The 22,755-nt window shown below is 41.7% G+C and overlaps 3 protein-coding genes across 3 annotated transcripts in view; 2 read left to right on the top strand and 1 right to left on the bottom strand.

Annotated features, from left to right (window-relative positions):
- LOC135708448 (transcription factor grauzone-like) overlaps positions 1-22,755 on the top strand; it is a 404,988-nt gene that overhangs the window by 312,447 nt on the left and 69,786 nt on the right. The gene's annotated exons all lie outside the window — the stretch shown is intronic.
- Positions 12,124-14,111, top strand: LOC135708384 (uncharacterized). Its single transcript, XM_065230473.1, has 3 exons — positions 12,124-12,362; positions 12,423-13,658; positions 13,719-14,111. Exons 1-3 carry the CDS (start codon positions 12,271-12,273, stop codon positions 14,089-14,091), a joined length of 1,701 nt encoding a protein of 566 aa, XP_065086545.1. The 5' UTR covers positions 12,124-12,270; the 3' UTR covers positions 14,092-14,111.
- Positions 14,187-22,755, bottom strand: part of fng (Fringe glycosyltransferase) — a 380,064-nt gene continuing 371,495 nt past the window's right edge. The window contains exons 6-8 of the mRNA XM_065230528.1: positions 19,783-19,963; positions 15,111-15,205; positions 14,187-15,047 (exon numbers count right to left, since the gene is read on the bottom strand). Coding sequence (XP_065086600.1) covers positions 14,892-15,047; positions 15,111-15,205; positions 19,783-19,963 — 432 coding nt within the window. The 3' untranslated portion in view covers positions 14,187-14,891. The remainder of the gene's footprint in view (positions 15,048-15,110; positions 15,206-19,782; positions 19,964-22,755) is intronic.

Raw genomic sequence — 22,755 nt, 5'->3', positions numbered from 1 at the left:
GTCACAGTCATTCGCGACCGAGAAGACATAGACATCGTTGTTAGACGCCAAACAGAACCCGGCCATACTCGGTATGCTGGTATACATTCACTCCTCCGTAGCGGAACTGGAAGGATCCACCCAAGCTGCCGGATATCAGTTTTGTCTGCTCCAGCTTCTTCTTATTATTCTGCAGAACCAGACAGTGCGAGTACTGGTCGTGTTTGCCAAACCAACCGGTGGAATACTAATCTGAAAGCCGATTTCTTAGGCACGTTGCATTTGTCGCAGTAGATCGTCACTTGCCGCTGCACTTTCATGGAGCGGATTACAATCGCCGTGGCAGTAGTTTCGTCGTACAGATCGATCACTGGATCGATATCAACCCGATAGGTATGGCCGGCATGCTTCGCGTAATGACGCTCACTCATGTCATGGGGAATCCTTTCCGAACAGGCGGCGCATTGAAACTTCTGTACGAATCGATCGGGACATAGGATTTGATGTCACGCTTTTGTCTCTTGCTGCCTCGACTGCTCAGCCTCTTCTTATTCAACATTTTCCGGTACGGGTGCGGGTAGTGGATGTCCCTGTCGAATTGGTTGATTAGAAGAGATCATCGTCATCGACAAGTACCAGTTATCATGCAGATGAAGTTTTCAACGGAGTAATCTCTTCCACCTATGCAGCACAAGCTCGGTTAACAAGCTGCGGCAAGTTTTTACGTCGATGCAAATGGGAAATTGGAATTCAATCTGAAATTGAAAACCAACCCTAATAAAATTGTTATGGTTATTTTGCTTAACGACGTGTTCGGGGTATCATCCAAACCATTTGTTGAATAGTTTTATTATTTGGGTTTTCGTTCATGTATGGTAGTTTTTTATTAGGGAAACAGTAAAAAAAAGTTGTGAATATTACAGCAGATAAGCTGCACATAACATATACACATTAATCCAGTCAGTAATGTTTTACTGGGTTTTTGAATTGCGGACTGTTCGAAAAAAGTTTAAAACTCTGCAGGAAATTCAAAAATATGAAACTTTTTCTGAACTTGTACATATAAAGTTCTGTTAATCTCATTTCTTTTTTTTTCCTTTGATTTGTTTTTCGTCGATCTGGTTTTCCGTACTGAGCACCAATGCTACCGATGCCAGCACTGATAAAAATCCCCTTATACCTTTTGGCAAATTTCCATTGCTGATTATTCATAAAATGTATAAGGCTACCACCAACCAATTTGTTCCGAACGGCCGGAAGACCAAGCTGAGGCATGGGATGCTCTCTATGCCTCGCTTGTTCACTATGCCCCTCTAACCCTTACCATAAAATCACAACGAAAATCATGGTATATGAGAAATGTACAATAAAAAAGGGGGCTTGTTAAGCTAAGCATCTTAACAATAAAAAAAATTGATTTTTGTCGAACAAATTTGATCTCATCAAATTAATTTTCATTGATAATTGTATCGTTAAAAACGAAATTTATTATTTCTCCTTTCCAATAATTTAATAATAAATTTTTAATGTGCCCAAAATTCAACCGTAAAATTCATTGTAATTTCGTTATTTTATTATAATTTTTTTTTTGCGGCCATCCTCGGTATGCATTCGTTACTCCGTAGCAGAACCGAAAGCTCTCGACGAGGGCGATCTAAAGGAGGAAAATTTACTCCAAAATCATGCCGAGATCCATCGAATCAAAGAGGCGATCGACGTGCTGGAGGTGAGAATGAAGGAGGATCGGATGAAACTGATTTTTTTAATTTATTACGGCTAGAGATGCTGTATGTCAAGCGTTTGAGCATGATTGCGGTACGATGCACTATTCTGGACTGGTGTACTATACGTGGCAAAACTAGTCATTATACCTGCTACGTGTACCTTGTTACCTGAAGACGAGGATAGAATCTTCGGATTCATGGAGGAGGACATCAGAAATGAGGAAGCTCGTATGCGAGGACAAAAGTGTTACATCTGCAAGGGTTGATGCATATATTATGTCACGCTCTAGGGGGGTGGGGGGGGTCTAAGATTTTGTGACAAGCAATGTATTAGGTATAGGAAAAACGTCACGATAGGGGGGGGGGGGGTAAATTTCTCTTCGATTTAGTGTGACATAATTAATGCATGGGCCCCAAGGAACGGTATGCGAACGTTTTGTGTTGCACGAAAAAGTGCTTCCGTTCATTTCAGACGCTTTGTGGGATGCAGAATGAGTGCCTGTCGCATTACGTGGATACGTTCCAGTCGTGGTGCGATAAGCACGTAGCGCTGGTGGGTAAGGTGAAATAATCCGGGACCGAAGCCTGTGGGATTTGCTACGATGAGATGGGACCGTACAGGAAGCTGGAGTCGATTCGTGCTGTCAGAATGTCTGGTTCCATCGGAGCTGCATGGCACAGTTTGCCCAATCGGCGGGGTACTTTTTCAAGTGCCCTTTGTGCAACAACAAGGACGACTTTAGTCAGCAGATGCAGCAGCGTGGCATTTATATTCCACTGCCACGAGGAACTTCCGTCGAAAACTTCGAGGAACTTCCGTCGAAAAATTGCTTCGAGCCAAACCGGTCGTATCAAATCGTTGACTTCTTCGGACAATGAAGACGAAGCATCCTCCGCCGGATCGTCGACCGTGTTCGATTTCAACTATCGTGTGAATTTAACCAAAAAAGCAGTGCCGAAAATCGATGGTAGAATTGCAGTCGATCAAAGAGTTCATCCGTTCCGACACGGACACGCTAATGGATGCCTTGGTGGGACAGGAGATCGTGCGTCCCAAGACGCCTGCCAGAAATCTTTTGAAAAACTGTTCAAATTGTAGCTTTTCGGGTCGAAAACCGTCCCACGAAAACGGTCCACCAGCGAGTCTGATCCGGAGTACGTTACAGCGAAGAAAATTAGGTTGATTTAATTTTAATGGTGACCTTCCTTAGACGGTGAATTTTCCAGCACTAGTCAGGTCTTTCCCACGGCGCAGTGGATTACTGCCAACGGTGCCACCTCAAGTGGGAATGCGATTCGAAACCGGGTTGACGTTGATGCTCAAAAGTGAGAAAATGTTCCAGATTTCACTACCCACATTAAGCGAATGTCAGCTGGTATCACGCTGCTTTCAGGTACTGAGGGAGAACCTTCCAAAACTTCTAGTGTTTGGACTGGTGGAGATTGTTAAAGTATGATCCCGATGAAAACATTTTGCGTATACGTATACATGACGTAGTGTGCGTAAGGTAAACGTCAGCAATCTCTATGACACAAAGAATGCACCTGAAACCGACGGAGAATCGCAAGTGCTGTGGTGAGGCAGAAGGAAACAAGTTAGCACTTTCATTATCACGACGTTCTTATGCATAATCTAGTGTGACGTAACGTTGGATCATGCGTAAGAACACCGTGAGAACGAAAGAGTTGTCAACATTCCTTCTGCCGCACCTACAGTAACGCACACGATTCCCGCGCTAATTGTTCCTTACTTTCTCACTCTAATCAAAATTTCCTTCGATGAGTGAGAAAACAGCACCACGTCAACGCGAGCGAGAACGAGGGTTGCCAGATCATTGCACACAAAACCAACTTGAATTAATTCAAAGCAAAAATACTAGCGAACCTGGCGGTGAGGGGCGGAAGGTGGACTAAAATTCTATTACAGAGAACCACATTATTTTAATTAATTTCTTCGGAGAAAGTCGTCTGTCACTTCGTTTGTGGTAGTAGTGTTGCCATGTGGTACAATCCAGTAGTAGTGGTGTTGCCATGTGGTACACTGAAAAATTGCAATAGCAGGTTAGTCACCAAAGTTTTCGAGCCGCTCCGTCTGTCACTTCGTTTGTGGTTTTACTCCAATCAGGTTTTCTCGCAGTGCGACCAGTGATACGAACACAGAGGATACTTTCAACCACAAACGAAGTGACAGACGGAGCGGCTCGAAAACTTTGGTGACTAACCTGCCTAACCACATTATTTAAATGGATTTCTTCGCCAGTTAGTCGTCTGTCACTTCGTTTGTGCTTTCAACACGCAGATCTACCTTTCTATTTCACTCCTACACACAAAAAACATAAACTGTATCGGTAACAATATTAGCACAAACGAAGTGACAGACGACTTTCTCCGAAGAAATTAATTAAAATAATGTGGTTCTCTGTAATAGAATTTTAGTCCACCTTCCTATGTCCCGATCGATTCGTACAGAAGTTTCAATGCGCCGCCTGTTCGGAAAGGATTCCCCATGACATGAGTGAGCGTCATTACGCGAAGCATGCCGGCCATACCTATCGGGTTGATATCGATCCAGTGATCGATCTGTACGACGAAACTACTGCCACGGCGATTGTAATCCGCTCCATGAAAGTGCAGCGGCAAGTGACGATCTACTGCGACAAATGCAACGTGCCTAAGAAATCGGCTTTCAGATTAGTATTCCACCGGTTGGTTTGGCAAACACGACCAGTACTCGCACTGTCTGGTTCTGCAGAATAATAAGAAGAAGCTGGAGCAGACAAAACTGATATCCGGCAGCTTGGGTGGATCCTTCCAGTTCCGCTACGGAGGAGTGAATGTATACCAGCATACCGAGTATGGCCGGGTTCTGTTTGGCGTCTAACAACGATGTCTATGTCTTCTCGGTCGCGAATGACTGTGACTTAGGCTTCTAGCACGGACTGAAGAAATCTGTAGCAACAATTGCAACAAGCGCGAGTCATTGACAGCTCAACATCGTTTACTTATAAGCAAATGTTAACCCGATGTGTTCATCCCTAATCATTTTGGCCTATGGTCTTTCATTATACAAAAGAAGCGATATAATGACATGCTGTTTGACAACAGGCTCTCCCTTTCAATTTTCGTTAGAGAAAAAGAGATAACAGGCGGTACCCCCTAGTTTAATCTAGTACATATGAGTAGATAGTGTTGCCGTGAGGTACACTCGAAAATTGTAAATGTAAGTGCGTCAAATCAAATTTCGAGCCGCTCCGTCTGTCACTTCGTTTGTGATATTAGCCTTTCAATTTAAAAGTATCAAAAAAATCGTTATTCTTACTACGAAAATGTTTAATACAATAAGGTTGTTTTTAATTCAAAAGTGATTGTTTTAATTTTAACTTGTAGTTTTAAAAGCGCAGGTTTTCAAATTTAAAATTGTTTAACTGTCAAAATTACTTTTCATGTGTTGATTTCTACCCATTTCTGGGTAGTTTTAGGATAGCATGAGCAAACAAAAAAAACGCGCAAAACGGGAGCTACGTAAACTTCAGTTTTTTTTTTAACTTGTCTTAGAAAGTTTCTCGATTTGGTCTATAAGGCCGTTCGCAATGCTGAGTTTCAAAATTGTTTCAAACTACTCGTCAATTCTATAATTTGAAACTGTCAAAAATAAAACTGCAACACGATCAGCGCAACGCACAGTTCTAAAACATGTTTGTAATCATCAAGTTCCATAAACTTTACTGTTCTCTATGAAGTTCTTCGTTTTTTTTGTGGAGCTCTTCGAAACATCTTCAACACATCCAAAGAAATTTGAAACAGAGTTCCATTCGTGTTTCAAACTCGCTCAGAAATAAAACAGAATAGTCGAGCAGTTGCAAATCTAGTGCAAAATAGTTCTCGAATAATGGAACTGCAACTCAGCTTTGCGAGAGGTGCGTTTCTGTTCTAGTTTCAAATTGAAACAGTCCTTATAAAATACAACAGCATTGCGAACGGCCTAACGCTGTAACTGCTTGCAAATTAGAACCCATGTACTTTTGCACTGGCGGAGTGTGCCATACGGCCGGAAAAGAGATTTTTTTCTTTTCAGTTGCAGTTGCTTGACATTGTAGTTTGGGAGAGCAATTTTTTATTAAACCGTAAGTAATTTTTGAGATCAGATAATTTGCATAATTGAACCACTGACCCATGATTATTGCTTATACGCAGGTATCATTAATTTAGTCGAGAATTTAGTCGTGAATGCTCACAAAGGGAATCCGGGGAACGTTGATCCTCTTCCGGGCGAATCAATCCGGTAATTTGAAATTCTATTCCGTAGAGCAAATAATATTTATTGATTGATTGCTTTTGAAATTGTAGGATGAGAAACACGCTTGTACCAGGAATTTGCGGAAAATGGCATCCTCAGGCAGCGGCGAATCGCCAGTAGGCCACGAGCATCAATCATGCACTTTCTATCGGAGACATTTCGTGGCCTACACTGGTGCAAGATGTTAGAGAAGGCCCTAGCAGGTTTAGCTGACGGACGCCGAGAGAAGTGCCCTCAATCAGTACTACAAGGATCTCAAGTGGAAAATGTCGATCCATACCAGCCTGCTGTCTAAAAAAACTGCCTATTCAATCCGACGACAAATGATATCAAATTTTGAATAAAAAATAGAGAAATAAATGAATTTGTAATTTTTAATTAAAAGGATGTTGCTTTATTGAATATACTACCTTTGAAATAAAAATATTTAATTTTGGATTAAAAATATCAATTATTTTCATTTAAAGTATACCGTACTTTCATGTCAAAAGTTTGTTTTGAATTAAAAATAATACGCTTTTAATTTCAACCATGCCACGCTTTTAATTTGACAGTAGCACAATTTATTTTGAAAGTTTAAACTTTTAAAAGTCATGAGCGCGCAACCACAAACGAAGTGACAGACGACTAACTGGCGAAGAAATCCATTTAAATAATGTGGTTCACTGTAATAGAATTTTCTTGGAAGCTTGTGCCATCATCCACCAGATGGGTTAGTTTTTTTGTTTTGATTTGAACAAAGTTGATTTTGTGTATAATGATTCTTTGACAGTGTGCAAAGAGTGCGTATCATTTTGTCATTTTTTTATGCATTTCAGTTTTGAGTAGAGTGAAAGAGATAGAACCAAAACATTCTAGTACATTTGGTGAAAATGCTAGTTCAATCTAGTAGTAGTGTTGCCATGTGGTACAATCCAGTAGTAGTGGTGTTGCCATGTGGTACACTGAAAAATTGCAATAGCAGGTTAGTCACCAAAGTTTTCGAGCCGCTCCGTCTGTCACTTCGTTTGTGGCGCAACTTTTAAAATGACAGTTGACAAACTTTCGATTTAAAAGTTAACCGCTTTCTACCAAAAAGAACCAACGCAAACTTTTAATTTCACCGATGCTTTTTTAATTTTATTAACGATTTTTCTTTGTGTGTACACTCCTCCGATTTGCTTTAAAATTAAACTATTTTATTTCTACTCGTAACGCACAAATTTCTAAACTTCTTTTCACTAATGAGAGAGAGAGAAGGATTAGTATTTTCCATTTAATTCCACTACTTTATTTGCTTATCCTTGACAGATACGCGTATTTCGTCTACAATGTGCAGACTTCTTCAGTGTCTTGTACTAATACTCGACTGAAGAAAAACATCGCATTTACCGAATATATATTAACACAGGTACATTTTCACTTAGAAACTAGGTAAACTAAAATTTAATTTTCTATAGGAACAGGTACTCCGCTGCTTACTCGTTGATGTGTCCTAGGTAGTAATTTGAAAAGCCGTGTGTGTCTGTTTTCTTGATCCCTGTTGAGTAAAGTTGAATTACGTTGTTTGTTGATCTCGAGGCTTTCTGCAACATCCAATTTCCATGGTGTAGATACGGTTCGTAAAATCGTGATGTCCTCCGTCGATAGTTGGTGGTCCTCTGTGAAGATGTATTCTGCAACCTTTGATTTGAAATCATATTTTAGGCCTTTTCCCTTTTACTTTTTGGCCTTATTAACCTCCGCTATATGTTCTTTAAATCTAGTTGCTAAAGTTCTCTTGATTTGTCCTACATATACTTTGTTACAATGATTACAGCTTATTTTATATACACCTGCTTTACCTAAAACATTAACTGGGTCTTTAGTGGATCCTAACAATGATTTCAACTGGTTATGTCTACTGGTGAAAACTAAATCTAATCCGAATTGTTTTAACTGTGGTCTTAAACGCTGTACAGACTGGAGAGTTATAACATGTTATAACGGTTGTCAAATAATTGCAACACAGGAACCACCATCAAGATAGCGCTATAACATGTTATAACTCTGTAGTCTGAACGTACTATTAGCTTACAAGCAAAAATATAAGGTTATACCTATAAGCCATAGGATTAAGGTACGGACACCCACCCCACCCAGCGTAGTAAAGAGGATGGAAGCAGAGTTCATCAAGGATAGCATCAGACGGCTATATAGCAAACTGGACATAAAGGTTTTGGAATGTTATTATCTACATCTCAAATTGGCCAAGGAGTATCCAATTAAATTCCAGGAGTTTCTGTCTAGGGCCAAGGTAGCAGAGGAGTGCGAATCGGATAGGAAGCGGAAGCTGCAAGATAGGAAACTAAACAGACTACGGCAGGAGTCTCAACGGAGACGGACGACACACCGAACGGGTGAGCAGATCCCATCAACCATCACCACGACGCCGAGGGTTCACTCCATTGATGGGTTGGTTGTAAACCGATCGACGACCGCATTCACGGAAGAACAATTGACACACCTCAACAAGGGGCTTTACCATTGAAAGGGAGAGCCTCCCGCATAAACGCGAACCATAAATTGACCTTACCTAAAATGGTTAAAAATTGTTTATAATCCCTGCTAAACTTTAACTGAAATGGTTATGGAACTTTACATGAACGTTTAATGATAAAGTTTCAACCTTATGTATTATGGTTTTTTGGAACTGGACCTTACAAATAATGGGTTGTTAAGAACCATTACCGTTCCAAATTCTTGTTTTCTCCATACATTTTCGGAAAGAGAACTATATTAGAACCTTTTAACTTATGGTTTGGTTTTCAACGGCGCCGGTGGTGTAGTGGTAAGCGTGATTACCTCTCACCCCAGCAGGCCCAGTCGGCGCCGCCGGGATGTTCTGAGGCATAATATCTCTGATCACGCCTTCCTTCGAATGGGAAGTAAAGCCGTTGGTCCCCGGTTCATGAGTTGATGGGTCGATAGGTAGGGTCCAGGTGTGGGAGCTGCCTTCCTGGCACGTCGGTAGCATTGGTGCTCAGCACGGAAAACAAGATCGACGAAAAAAACAAACCAAAGAAAAAAAAAAACTTATCGTTTGAAAACTTTAATGGTAATGGTTATGGTAGTCAGTAAGGTCCACGAATGGTTTTGTAACATCGATCAACTTTATGTGGAATATATCGCGAATTGGTTGCCTGTAATTTACTGATTACCAATTCACGATATATTCCACGTAAAGTTGAGCGATAATACAAAACCATTAATGGACCTTACTGACTACCATAACCATTACCATTAATGTTCTCAAATCATAAGTAAAAACGTTCTTATATAGTTCTCTTTCTGAAAATGTATGGAGAAAACAAGAATTTGGAATGGTAATGGTTCTTAACAACCCATTATTTGTAAGGTCCAGTTCCAAAAAACCATAATACATAAGGTTGAAACTTAATCATTAAACGTTCATATAAAGTTCCATAACCATTTCAGTTAAAGTTTAGCAGGGATTATAAACAATTTTTAACCATTTTAGTTAAGGTCAATTTATAGTTCGCGTTTATGCGGGAGGCTCTCCCTTTCAATTTTCGTTAGAGAAAAAGAGATACCAGGCGGTATCTCAATAGCATCAACTATACTTTAAGCTAGTACGTATGAGTAGATAGTGTTGCCGTGAGGTACACTCGAAAATTTCAAATGTAAGTGCGTCAAATCAAATTTCGAGCCGCTCCGTCTGTCACTTCGTTTGTGATCATTAGGTGGCGGGCATATTTTTTCATTGCCCGCTTAATCAAAGCAGACTTTGTTCAAATGCTACAGCTTCGAAGAGAGAAAAAATGGCAAATACTGTGAATACATATTTCGATAGTGAGCGTTCACAAGGACATAATTGCAGTGATCAACTTGTAGTGACATTTCTTTAGGTATTAGGTATTTTGCTCCTGTTGAATTTGAGCTTATACGGGTCCACTCCTGCACCTATCCTTTACATTTGGTGCTTCCCAACAAAAAATCGTCTATTGAAGAAACGACTTCTTGGCTATTCAACTGCATGCTTAATAGTACTTGTACTATTTTGAATAATAACTTCTGTTCAGGCTTTGTTCACACAAATCTGAGAATTTATTCAACCACAACATCGAAATATTTGGTGTTGAATAAGGTATGTCGAGAAGCTTTTATTCGACTTATATTGAGTTGTAACAGAGTTTATACGATAAAATTAATGATTATTCAGCGTTTTTAGACATCACTGCTTCTCCTTAAAACAGTGATGCTCTGTATACGCTTGATTCTCATGTGAAGTAACTTTTAATTAGACATTATTATACATTTATTAAACGATTATTCAACTGTGGGAAAATTAACCCGAAAATAAGATCAACGGGGGGACAGGGAAGGGGGTGTGGTTTGTTTTTCTTAAGTGTATTGTATTTCATTATTTCTGACGTGGCTCGCACCACACAGATATTAGAAAATTTATTAAATACTTATACATGTCGTTGTATGGTATGGGATTCGAACCATGTACCTTCCGATAACCAGCCGCTTGCCTTGTCATCTGAGCTATCCTAGAATTCATTATATGGGCAACTCAATAATCTATAAAAGCTTGCATGAAAGTAAATACCTATCAGCAGTCCCGATCGCAACGCTAGCTCCTTGAAGGCCCTGTGGGAATGATTAATTCATTCATCGTTGTTTTGTATGAGAACAATGTTGCCTCTTCACATCTCCAAGTCGAAAGAAAGGATGCTCGGTTATATTTTAAACTAGATCAATGCATTCATTATCGTGAGTCATGTGATCGATGATTACTATTTAAATTAATTATTGTAAAAAAAAAGGTTTGAGCTTGGGATTGAACTCATGACCTTCTAATTGGAAAGCGGAAACGTTAACCAATACTCTACTGATTTCGCCTTGTTGTAAGACTGAATCAGTGTTGTCGAATAATGAATCTAATACGTCGTTTATAAAGCATTTACAAATCATGTGATTACAACATGGACGCATAGTGGTATAAGAGCTATTATGCTGCCTGTATTCACCTTTATTCAACAATATTGTAAAGTAATGCAATGCAATCTTATAAAGGAGCTGGAGAACATTTATTAGACGTCTAATAAAGCATGTTATTAAATCATTTGAAAACAGTCGAATTAAAGTGTCAATGTATGTATGTAATGTACACTTATTCAGTTTGTTATTAGATCGAACTTCTGGTGTTGAATTGGGAAGACATTTAACACTTTTACAGCTTTTAATAAGTAAATTAATCAGATCAGAGCAAACAGTGGAATAAATGTGCATCTATCGATCTCAATGAGCTTTTTCAGCACATAAATCGACAACTCTTTTTATTCAGCATTGTACACTGTTATACAACATTTATTCAATATATTTGCTTATTTGTGACTTTGAATTGTTTGTTGGGTGGTATAAGAGCTATTTGCTAAGTGTATTCACCTTTATACAGCAATATTGTAAAGCAATGCAATGAAATCTAATAATGGAGCTAGAAAACATTTATTAGACGTCTAATAAAGCATATTATTAAATCAATTGAAAACAGTCGAATTAAAGTCTCTATGTATGTGCAAATTACACTTATTCAGTTTGTTATTAGATCAAGCTTCTGGTTCTGAATAAGGAAGACAGTCAACGTTTATAAAGCTTTTAATAAGGAAATTAATCATATCAGAGCAAACGGCGGAATAAAGACGCATCTATCGATCTCAATGACCTTTTTTCAGCACATAATTCGACATCCTGTTATATTCAGCATTGTACACTGTTATACAACATTTATTCAATGTGTATGCTTATTTGTGACTTTGAATTGTTTGTTGGGTTAACTGTCAGCATTCCGAGACAAACGAATTGAACTCATTTTGAAATCTCAAACGACAAAGAACTAAACTCATTGTGACTTACCCCCTGTATTAACCACATTTTCTGTGCATTACAATAAATATCTAGAATTGATGTTGAATTTGATACTAGACGTCCCATAGTGCCTTTTCTTGCCGGGAGTTCGAGATGCTAGCCGATATTGCCCAGCTTCCACTATCGACCACCAGAGAGCGTTGCAACAGCACTGACTGTCATCGTCTGGATCCTTCTTCTTTTATCATCTCTGTTTACATTTGACTTTCGCGTGCAGCATGCTGCTCGACGATTCACGTGAAATTTAAACGTTCTCAAATCTTCTCAACTCAACACAAATCGGTTAAGTTGTTCAGTTTGTTCAGTGTTTATTCGTGCTCTATTATTAAACTAGTGTCCCCAACAGTAGCTGCTACCATGAACATCGATTCACTGCCAGAGGAATTTCCTCCGAGCAACATCGACTCCAAACGAAAGCACTCTACCCATATTTCGGCCTGGGCAGACAGGTGAGACTCCACGAAACTCTCGCTCAAATTTCAATAATATTCTTAATTAACTTACTGCAGGGAGGAATTCCGAAATGTCTTCAATCTCATCTTCCAACCGAGTAAGTCCGCTCTGGATTCGAAAACCTCCGCCCTCCAAACGCTCACGGTGTGGAAGATCCGCCAAAACAAGCAAACTCCCGTCAGTGTCCTCTGTACGATTGCCATACTGGAGGCGCAGCTGTACGACGGTAAGTGCCAGCGGGACGGTAAGACGGACAACGCCAGCGAAGTTAAAAGCATGTACTCGGGAGCGTTCACCCGCTTCATCAATCACTTGACGGAGTGCCACCAGCAGAGCGGTGCCGGTCGAAAAGGTACGATGGCCAATCGAGTGAAGGAGATTGGAATTGAGGGATTCTTGGTGGAGCTGCGACATCTGTGTGCCCACAGTTCGTTGTCGATTGCGGTGGACGTGTTTCGTCGTTCGGCTGATTATTGCTTGAACTGGTTGAAGGTGAGCTACTGGAAGCGGGAGCTGGAGCAGATTCAAAGCTGCGAGAGGAAACAGGTCAAGGGCGAAGGGCTGAGAGGAAAGTTCCTGGAGGATTTGGAGTACATTGCAAAGGTTTATGACGTGGCGACGAAAGCCATTCATAAGGGGGCAAAGTCGATGAGTGGAGCTGAGAAGGAATTGACACCAGCGCAGTTCCAGCTGCTGCAGGAACATAGTCGGGCAAACAAGGTTGACCAGTTGAATTCGGTGGTTTTCGATGTGCTTCGATATCTGTCGGAGAAAATGAACTTGCCTAGGAACCCGGAAACGGTCCCGACTGTGTGCGATGTGTTTTTGAAGTGCTGCCAGTATATGTTCGAAGCCCCGGTCAGCGGCAATACCCAAGGGTTGGCCAGTATCCATCAGCAGTTCTTCCAGACGTTGGTCGCCAAGGGCTACATTCAGACGTACTTGGAAAGGTTGTTGGAGGTTTGTGAAGACGATCAGGAGACGGTCGAGCGTCGGTTAGGGGCCAAGTTTTGGGCTACCGAAGTTGCGTTGGCGTTTCGGTTGCTGAAAAAGTTCAAGAAGTTGCTGAAGGATGTGCCGGAACGGTCGTTCCAGTTCAACCAGCGGGAACAGACGAGAAAGATGAGCAAATCGGTACGAGCGATCTACCAGAACAAGCTGAGGGTGGATTTGCACAATACGATCATCCTGGGGATGTCGGTGAACTGTCCGTGGCATCTGCGGCTGTCCAGGAGTTATCTGATGGATCGGATTCTGAAAGTGAATTCGTACACTAAGGAGATACTGCCGATGTGAGTAGGGTTCTATCGGTAAATTCGTCAATGATTCTATTTGCAATTTGATTCTTTCAGAATGCTCGCCCTATCGGAACCGCATCTGAAACCCTCCCAGCGGGAAACAATCGAAGCCGCAACGGAAAAGTTCACCATGAACTACCTGGCTGTCATAGAGGATGGCGACGTCCAGGTCGAATTGACGGCAGACGCAGCCAGCACTGGGAAAACTTCCACACCGAAGCGTCCCAACGTTGCCAGAAGGCAAGAGGCCGGGAAAATCTACACCATGGATGATGTACTCGATAGGACTTCCAAGGGAGGGGACGGTAATTGTAAAAATGGCGCTCCCAGCGCTAAGAAGCCGAAGCATTGTGGCGTGTGGTCGGAGGTGGTCAACGAGGACCTCGACTGGGGTAAGTGCCCGCTGGGGAAACTTGTTTGGGAATAAACGGTTCGCTTCAGTTCGGACGAGATTTTTCAACACAGCCTAAGACAATCCAAAATTCCGCATTTCGAAGGGGAGAGAAAATTCAGGAGGCATGATATTTTTAAATTATTGATTTATTAACACAATTTCGCTTTACTTTTCTTTAAAACAATAGTCAATGTTTACGTACACCTAACATGATAAAAACAATGATTTTCTGTTCGAAGTATGCTACATACAATTACACTTGTTCGTCTTTTTTCTTCTTCTTATTTACACTATTTTGATTCGTCTAAAACAAAAGATACATATTACAACATTGCCTTTCCATATAATAGAGCACATCGTTTCGAGGAAGTATTTATGATTTTTAGTACGTTTCACATTTTTGCTATATTTACATTCGTTTGTCAAATTTTATCTAGGAAGGAAGAACGTTTCCCGTTTCTTCGCTAAAACACTAAAACAGCTGCACATAAGGGACTAGATGGGCTCCTCCTAGGTAGGCCCGCATTGCTTCACCTGCATCTTGCTTCTTGTTTTTGCTTGTTTTGTTTTGTTCTTTTCGCATCACCTTTGCCTTGCTACAATATTACATATTATCTTGACTACTACAAATTATTACAAAACAAAATTCATTATTTTCAATCACAGACAGTGTTGTAGTTTGATTCCGTTTTTTTTTCTTGTTTAGAACTCAACGTTGGTGTCGGTTCTTGTTGTTTTCCAGTTTGAAAGGATTTTCCTCACGTCGTCGATTTTGGTTTGGCGCTCCTTAGCTAATCTTGGCTAGCTAGAATAATTGTGTCGTTGTGGCATCATCATCTCCGTTTGATCGTCGTCTTGGGACATATGCTGAAGAAGGGATACAGATGGCAGTGGAGCGAGTAGATTCGTTTCGGGTCCGTTTTCAGATCGAACCCATCCACCTTGACCACGTTCCATTCGTTCTTCATGCGGGCGTAGCTGAAGGAGACCTGCGAATTGGGAAATTGAAGGTGTTTTGAATTGAGCTAAACGGTGCTGAGTGGACAATTTACCTGATCGTGGAACGTCTCCGGTCGGATGAACTCCATTGGTTCGAGGTGCGAGTGGAACGCGTCCACCACGGTTAAAGGAACATTGAGGATGTGCTCTGGAAATAGAAAGAGACAACGGGAAAGGATATCGTTAGTTACAATGAATTCCGAGCGACAGGAGAAATTTCATTTTAGAATCCTTCTAGTTAACCCATATTAATTTCAGATGCCTTCTTTGTAGAAGATGAGATTGCTCGAAGGTTTCCTAAAGATGTCTACACGGCGAATAAGATCGACCCACATTTGAGTTTAGTTTACTTATAATTCAAAAAGTGCAGGGACTCAGTGATGAGTAAATTGGCCTCATGTTTTTCCAGGTTTGTCCAGGAAAAAATCCCGAATATCAAGAGCCACATGTGAAAAGGGCATACAAGCTTTTTGTAAACAAACCTTTGTAGGCCCTTTTCTCGCAAACCGAGGGTCACCCACGCAAACCAACAACATCATCGGGAAGAGCATAGTTTCCTCCACCCGGTGATGATGATGGTTTGCGTTTGTGTCATATGGATGGCGAGAAAAGGGCATAAGAAGGTTTGTTTACAAAAAGCTTGTATGCCCTTTTCACATGTTGTTCTTGATATGAGGAAATTAAAAATTGGATTAACTTAGTCTATTGGTACTACTCCTATAGTGAGTAAAATTTCGTCAATTTTCCTCATTTTCCGGCAGATTTTTTAGGTTTTCCACAGAAAAACATGAGGCAAATTTATTCATCCTTGAGTTCCTGCACCGCGGAGTTCTAGGATTGGTTTCGTGAATTAAGCACTTTTCGGATGATCAGGATATTTTTGTGAACCATCCCTTGATCCCCAGCATCCATTTCCTGGTCACAACTCCTAATTCATATTGATCAGACGTCTATGAGTGGTTTAAAATCGCAGAGCTCTAGGATCAATTTCAATTATGGACCAGTTTTAGATCTTTTAGTGAACCATCCCGTAGTCCCCAACGTCCATTTTCTGGTCCAAAATCTTAATTCATTGTGATAAGACGTCTATGAGTGGTTTCGACAAAACCGCGGAGCTCTAGAATCCGTTTCGTGAATGGACCAGTTTTACGGATGTTCCGGATCTTTCGGACCATCGCATAGCCCCCAGGGTCCATTTTCTAGTCACAACTCTGATTTCATTGTGATGAGACATCTATGAGTGGTTTCGAAAAAACCGCAGAGCTTTAGAATCTGTTTCATGAATTGCCCACTTTTACGGATGTTCCGGATTTTCCGGAGGACCATCGCATAGGCCCCAGAGTCCACATTCCGGTCAAAACTCTGAATTAATTCTGATAAGACGCCTATGAGTGGTTTCGACAAAATCGCGAAATTATAGGATCGGTTTCATGAATTGACCACTTTCACGGATGTTCCGGATCTTTTAGTGAACCATCCCGTAGTCCTCAGCGTCCATTTTTCGGTCACAACTCTGAATTAAATGTGATAAGACGTCTATGAGTGGTTTTGAAAAAACCACCGAGCTCTAGAATCTGTTTCGTGAATTGAGCAGTTTTACGGATGTTCCGGATCTTCCGGAGGACCATCGCATAGCCCTCAGGGTTCATTTTCTGGTCACAAATTTCAATTCATTGTGATAAGACGTCTATGAGTGGTTTCGAAAAAACCGTGGAGTTCTAGAATCTGTTTCGTGAATAGACCACTTTTACGGATGTTCCGGATCTTCCGGAGAACCATCGCATAGTCCCCAGAGCCCATATTCAATTCAAAACTCTGAATTCATATTGATAAGACGTCCATGAGTGGTAACGAAAAAACCGTGGAGCTCTAGGATGAGTTTCATGAATTGACCACTTTTACGGATGTACCGGATCTTTAAGTGAACCATCCCGTAGTCCCCAGCGTCCATTTTCTGGACAAAACTCTGAATTAAATGTGATAAGACGCCTATGAGTGGTTTCGAAAAAACCGCCGAGCTCTAGAATCTGTTTCGTGAATTGAGCAGATTTACGGATGTTCCAGATCTTCCGGAGGTCCGTCGGATAGCCCTCAGGGTCCATTTTCTGGTCACAAATCTTAATTCATTGTGATAAGACGCCTATGAGTGGTTTCGAAAAAACCGCAGAGCTCTAGGATCGATTTCAATTATTGACCAGTTTTAAGGATGTTCCGGATCGTCCGGAGGACCATCGCATAGTCCCCAGAGTCCATATTCCGGTCAAAACTCTGAATTCATTCTGATAAGACGTCTATGAGTGGTTTCGAAAAAACCGCAGAGCTCTAGGATCGGTTTCAATTATTGACCAGTTTTACGGATTTTCCGGATCTTCCGGAGGACCATCGCATAGTCCCCAGAGTCCATATTCCGGTCAAAACTCTGAATTCATTCTGATAAGACGTCTATGAGTGGTTTCGAAAAAACCGCAGAGCTCTAGGATCGATTTCAATTATTGACCAGTTTTACGGATGTTCCGGATCTTTTAGTGGACCATCCCGTAGTATCTAGCGTCCATTTTCTGGTTGCAAATCATAATTCATTGTGATAAGACGTCTATGAGTGGTTTCGAAAAAACCGCCGAGCTCTAGAATCTGTTTCGTGAATTGACCACTTTTACGGATGTTCCGGATCTTCCGGAGGACCATCGCATAGTCCCCAGAGCCCATATTCAATTCAAAACTCTGAATTCATATTGATAAGACGTCCATGAGTGGTAACGAAAAAACCGTGGAGCTCTAGGATGAGTTTCATGAATTGACCACTTTTACGGATGTACCGGATCTTTTAGTGAACCATCCCGTAGTCCCCAACGTCCATTTTTTGGTCACAACTCTGAATTAAATGTGATAAGACGTCTATGCGTGGTTTCGAAAAAACCGCGGAGCTCTAGAATCCGTTTCGTGAATGGACCAGTTTTACGGATGTTCCGGATTTTCCGGAGGACCATCGCATAGGCCCCAGAGTCAATATTCCGGTCAAAACTTTGAATTCATTCTGAAAAGACGTCTAGGAGTGGTTTCGACAAAACCGCGAAATTATAGGATCGGTTTCATGAATTGCCCACTTTTACGGATGTTCCGGATCTTTTAATAAACCATCCCGTAGTCCCCAGCGTCCATTTTCTGGCCAAAACTCTGAATTAAATGTGATAAGACGCCTATGAGTGGTTTCGAAAAAACCGCGGAGTTTAAGGATCCGTTTCATAAATTGACCACTTTTACGGATGTTCCGGATCTTTTTGTGAACCCTCCCTTAGTCCCCAGCATCCATTTTCTGGTCACAACTCCGAATTCATATTGATAAGACGTCCATGAGTGGTAACGAAAAAACCGTGGAATTCTAGGATGAGTTTCATGAATTGACCACTTTAACGTATGTTCCGGATCTTCTAGTGAATTGTGTTTCGTGAATTGAGCAGTTTTACGGATGCTCCGGATCTTCCGGAGGACCATCGCATAGCCCTCAGGGTACATTTTCTGGTCACAAATCTCAATTCATTGTGATGAGTGGTTTCGGAAAAACCGCAGAGCTCTAGAATCTGTTTCGTGAATTGACCAGTTTTACGGATGTTCCGGATCTTCTGGAGGACCATCCTTTAGTCCCCAGAGTCCATAATCCACTCAAAACTCTGAATTCATTCTGATAAGACGCCTATGAGTGGTTTCGACAAAACCGCGAAGTTATAGGATCGGTTTCATGAATTGCCCACTTTTACGGATGTTCCGGATCTTTAAGTGAACCATCCCGTAGTCCCCAGCGTCCATTTTCTGGCCAAAACTCTGAATTAAATGTTCTAAGACGTCTATGAAAGGTTTCGGAAAAACCGCAGAGCTCTAGGATGAGTTTCATGAATTGACCACTTTTACGGATGTTCCGGATCTTTTAATGAACCATCCCGTAGCCGCCAGCGTCCATTTTTTGGTCACAACTCTGAATTAAATGTGATAAGACGTCTATGAGTGGTTTCGAAAAAACCGCCGAGCTCTAGAATCTGTTTCGTGAATCGAGCAGTTTTACGGATGTTCCGGATCTTCCGGAGAACCATCGCATAGCCCTCAGGGTCCATTTTCTGGTCAAAAATCTTAATTCATTGTGATAAGACGTCTATGAGTGGTTTCGAAAAAAACCGCCGAGCTCTAGGATCAGTTAGTTTCATGAATTCACCACTTTTACGGATGTTCCGGATCTTCCGGTGGGCCATCCCGTATTCTTCAGAGTCCATATTCTAGTCACAACTCCAAATTCATTCTGATAAGACGTCTTTGAGTGGTTTAGAAAAAAAACCGACGAGCTTTAGGATCAGTTTCAATGACCACTTTCACGGATGTTCCGGATCTTCCACAGGACCAGTCTTGTTACTTACCGGGAACTGACTATTCCCAAAAGGTGACCAACTATCTGCTTAACAACTTCACCAAAGACATCAGGAAGTTATCTCTTCAAATTTCCGTACAATCAGTGTTTGGTCCCAATTAGCTCAAATCCCATATGCTACGTGTATTCGTTAATGCCGGATCGACCGTACTATAGGAATTCGGCAAGAACGAATCCGTACTATAGGAATCTTGACTGTTTTTCCAGGTATCTTATGAACTTTCTATCCAGACTGATAACTGTTGAGTCAACTTAAAGCCCATAATCAATTTTCTGTTTAAGGAACCCATTTCTAGTATGCAACAACTCACCGATGATGAAACCCATCGTAACGTCATCCGGGAAGCGAATCCTATCGCCTATGGCCACAAACTTGCCACTGCTCGCAATCGGCAGCATCTTGAGCGCCAGCGCCCGGCTGATGCAGAACCCGGCCCCGCCGGTCGCGAACCAGAACGTGACCTTCTTGTTCACCTCCGTCGATGATTTGGTCTGAAATGGGAGAAATAATGCGAAAGAGAAACAATAAGCACAATTGCACTGGCAACACTCCTGCAGACTTGTCAATGTCAAAGAATGTCTCCGAAAACCAAACAAAGTAGTCCGCGACCGTTGATTGATTCTCCGACTGCGCGGCTCTGACTTCGTTTTTGTTTTTGGGCAAATATGACGATCATTTCGATTGTTCCCTTGCAGTTGTGGGGCACGACAAACTCCCTCCAACCAGCTCCATTCAATCAATCGACACGACGCGATGGTATCGAAATCACGATTTCCTTTTTCGGGACCTCCACGAAGATCCTTCCGTTCTGTAACTACCTATACTCCTCGCGACGAGCAGCAATCATTCATCGTTCGTACGGTATCGTTCCCTTATTCTGTCCGAATTTGGACAATGCGCGATAAAGAGATAACAAACGCCAACGGGAGTGATCCAAATGTGGAGATTCTTTTGGGTGACCCGGAATCCGGTTCGGCCGGTCGGTACATGTCCGCGTCCATTCCGTTCTGAATTATTCATTTTATTTTGACTTCGGGGGAACTCCTCGTCCCGCACCCGCCGATTTCCTCGGAAATATAAAGTTTATTCATCATCATATTTGGGCTTTCGTGGGATGGGATCTTCGATTTGGCTTCTTTCTTTGTGTTTATTTATTGCCATCCAATCGGGATGCTGACATAATGTGGTTCGCATTTATTTAGCCATTATTACCGCTTTTTCCCCGATTGTTGATAGTCGTTGGCCGACGGTCGTCCCGCATCAAGCACAATTTGACAGCTGCTGCTTGGTGGTGGTGGTGTCGGATCGTTTTCCCGAAGATAATCGCGATCTCCTGCTGGGCGCTCGATATTTTGCATTCGAAGAATCCGGCGACGTTTATGGTGTGACTTTAATTAGATTCATAATAGATCAATTAGGCTCCGCACGCAGCTTGAAAAATTAATTTTATTGGTTATATTCTTCGCCGTTCGCCTGTAATATATTCCATCGAGAAGGAAGCGAAACAAGTTTCGTTGGTGTCGTTCAGAATTTGAACCGATCAAACAATCGCAAACAAAAATACTAAAACAAAGACGTCAAGTGTTCGCTTGCTTTTGCTAAATGACGGGGTTCCGAAATTTGTATTCAACATAACCTCAGAAAATCAAGAGACAACCAAGAAGCGATGTCGGTTAATTTGTCTTTCTCTCTTTTAGTACAGTGTTTCCCGAACACGTGTTTCGCGTGATGGGCGAATGTGACAATGCACGCAAATTTTCCTTCTCGGTCGGTCGAGTCGACCAGCAGGATAAACAACACGCCCCCGGTAGGCTACTGTCACGAAAGTATTCCCCCCTATTCTGCGAGTCACGTGACTCTCTCTCACCGGTGAGGTGACAATAGTCACCTCGTGTGAGGTGACTCTCCATTTGATTTACATGGAGAGTCACCTCACACGAGGTGACTATTGTCACCTCACCGGTGAGAGAGAGTCACGTGACTCGCAGAATAAGGGGGATTGTAATTTTTGCCTCTGCTGACTGCCGGAGAAACCGTTTCAAACATGTAATTTGCCTGCCCGCTGTCGGCGGAGTTACCAGCCCAGAAACCGACATCGTTTTATCTCCGTTTGAAGATCTTACACCACACCACCGTTTTTGGACATTTTTGCAACTTGCAAGCGGGACCATTTATAATAACTTTGTGTTGCTGGGTGACCAAATGTGATAATCATACATCATCGTCGGTTGTTTTGTCTAATGGCTTGCTTGTGCCCGGGACAAGGGAGAGAAACATGTGTCCACCCAAGTAGCCATACTTTTCATTTTTTTTTTTTGCGTACCCGTCACAGCTTACTTTGTTTTGGGCTGCAAATGGAAGTGACACACTGGTTGGTTGCAGCATGAATTGCGTCTCCGCGTTATTCTTGGGGTCTGGCTGGGATGTGCTCGCTCTTCTCGGTGTGCTGCTGGGTTGGTGGCTGATGGCTAGCACATGACAATGCTAAACGCGGAAAGCATGCGCAATAATAATAATAATAATCATTATAACTGGTAGCCGTCGGGCATGATTGTTTATTGTTGGGGAAGGATGGATACGTGAAAATTGGTGGGATAATAATTTTGCAATTGAAATTTTTGTGATTTGCTTGAAAACGTCTTTAATAAGCGACTGTGATTTTAGGTTAGGTCTGAACCAAACCGGGAAATGTAAGATCGCGAAAACGTCAATGTATGCAGCATCGACTCTTCTGACTTGAACTTTATCAAAATTGGTGGGGTTGTGTACAAGACACGGCCGCATGGTTGACGTAGACTACGTTGAGATGTTTAGTGAACTTCTCGTGCATTTTTCCTGATATTAATTTAAAATACAGTGGAGTAGCTTATTCCTTCAATTTACTCCATTCAGTCTCCTTGACATGTCAATTTGCTCACCCTTATTAGTTATTTTTCTGACTGTTTCTGGGCTTTCCGTTAGGGATATTTTCACATATGAAACACTTGTCTTTAATCCCCCGTTATAAAATATTTTCCCCGTGCACACTTCAATGCACATCCTATTTCCGTTGAACTTTTGTTATGGATAACACGTTTAATCAAACGGTTGATCGCAGTGGGACACCACCGATGGGGAATCGTTCACAAGCACGTATTGCACATCCCATCCCAAGTAACATTGTAAGTTTTATTGAGGTTTTAAGAGCAACCGTAACGGTCGTTGTCATTTGCGCGACTATTTTAACAGCGCACAGCGCTCTAATTTTAGTTTAGTCACACCGGTCGCTGCTATCGCGGTTATC

This window comes from Ochlerotatus camptorhynchus, unplaced genomic scaffold (assembly GCF_037179485.1).
Source record: "Ochlerotatus camptorhynchus isolate MF236.1 unplaced genomic scaffold, CSIRO-AGI_Acam_v1.1 ptg000330l, whole genome shotgun sequence".
Taxonomy (NCBI): domain Eukaryota; kingdom Metazoa; phylum Arthropoda; class Insecta; order Diptera; family Culicidae; genus Ochlerotatus; species Ochlerotatus camptorhynchus.
This window is presented reverse-complemented; position numbering and strand designations above follow the sequence as displayed.

Excerpts from the sequence above, each read along its gene's own strand:
- LOC135708384 (XM_065230473.1), top strand. The coding sequence starts at position 12,271 with ATGAACATCGATTCACTGCCAGAGGAATTTCCTCCGAGCAACATCGAC. Across the intron at positions 12,363-12,422 it reads ATTTCGGCCTGGGCAGACAG|GGAGGAATTCCGAAATGTCT; the intron begins GTGAGACTCCAC and ends AACTTACTGCAG. Across the intron at positions 13,659-13,718 it reads ACTAAGGAGATACTGCCGAT|AATGCTCGCCCTATCGGAAC; the intron begins GTGAGTAGGGTT and ends TGATTCTTTCAG.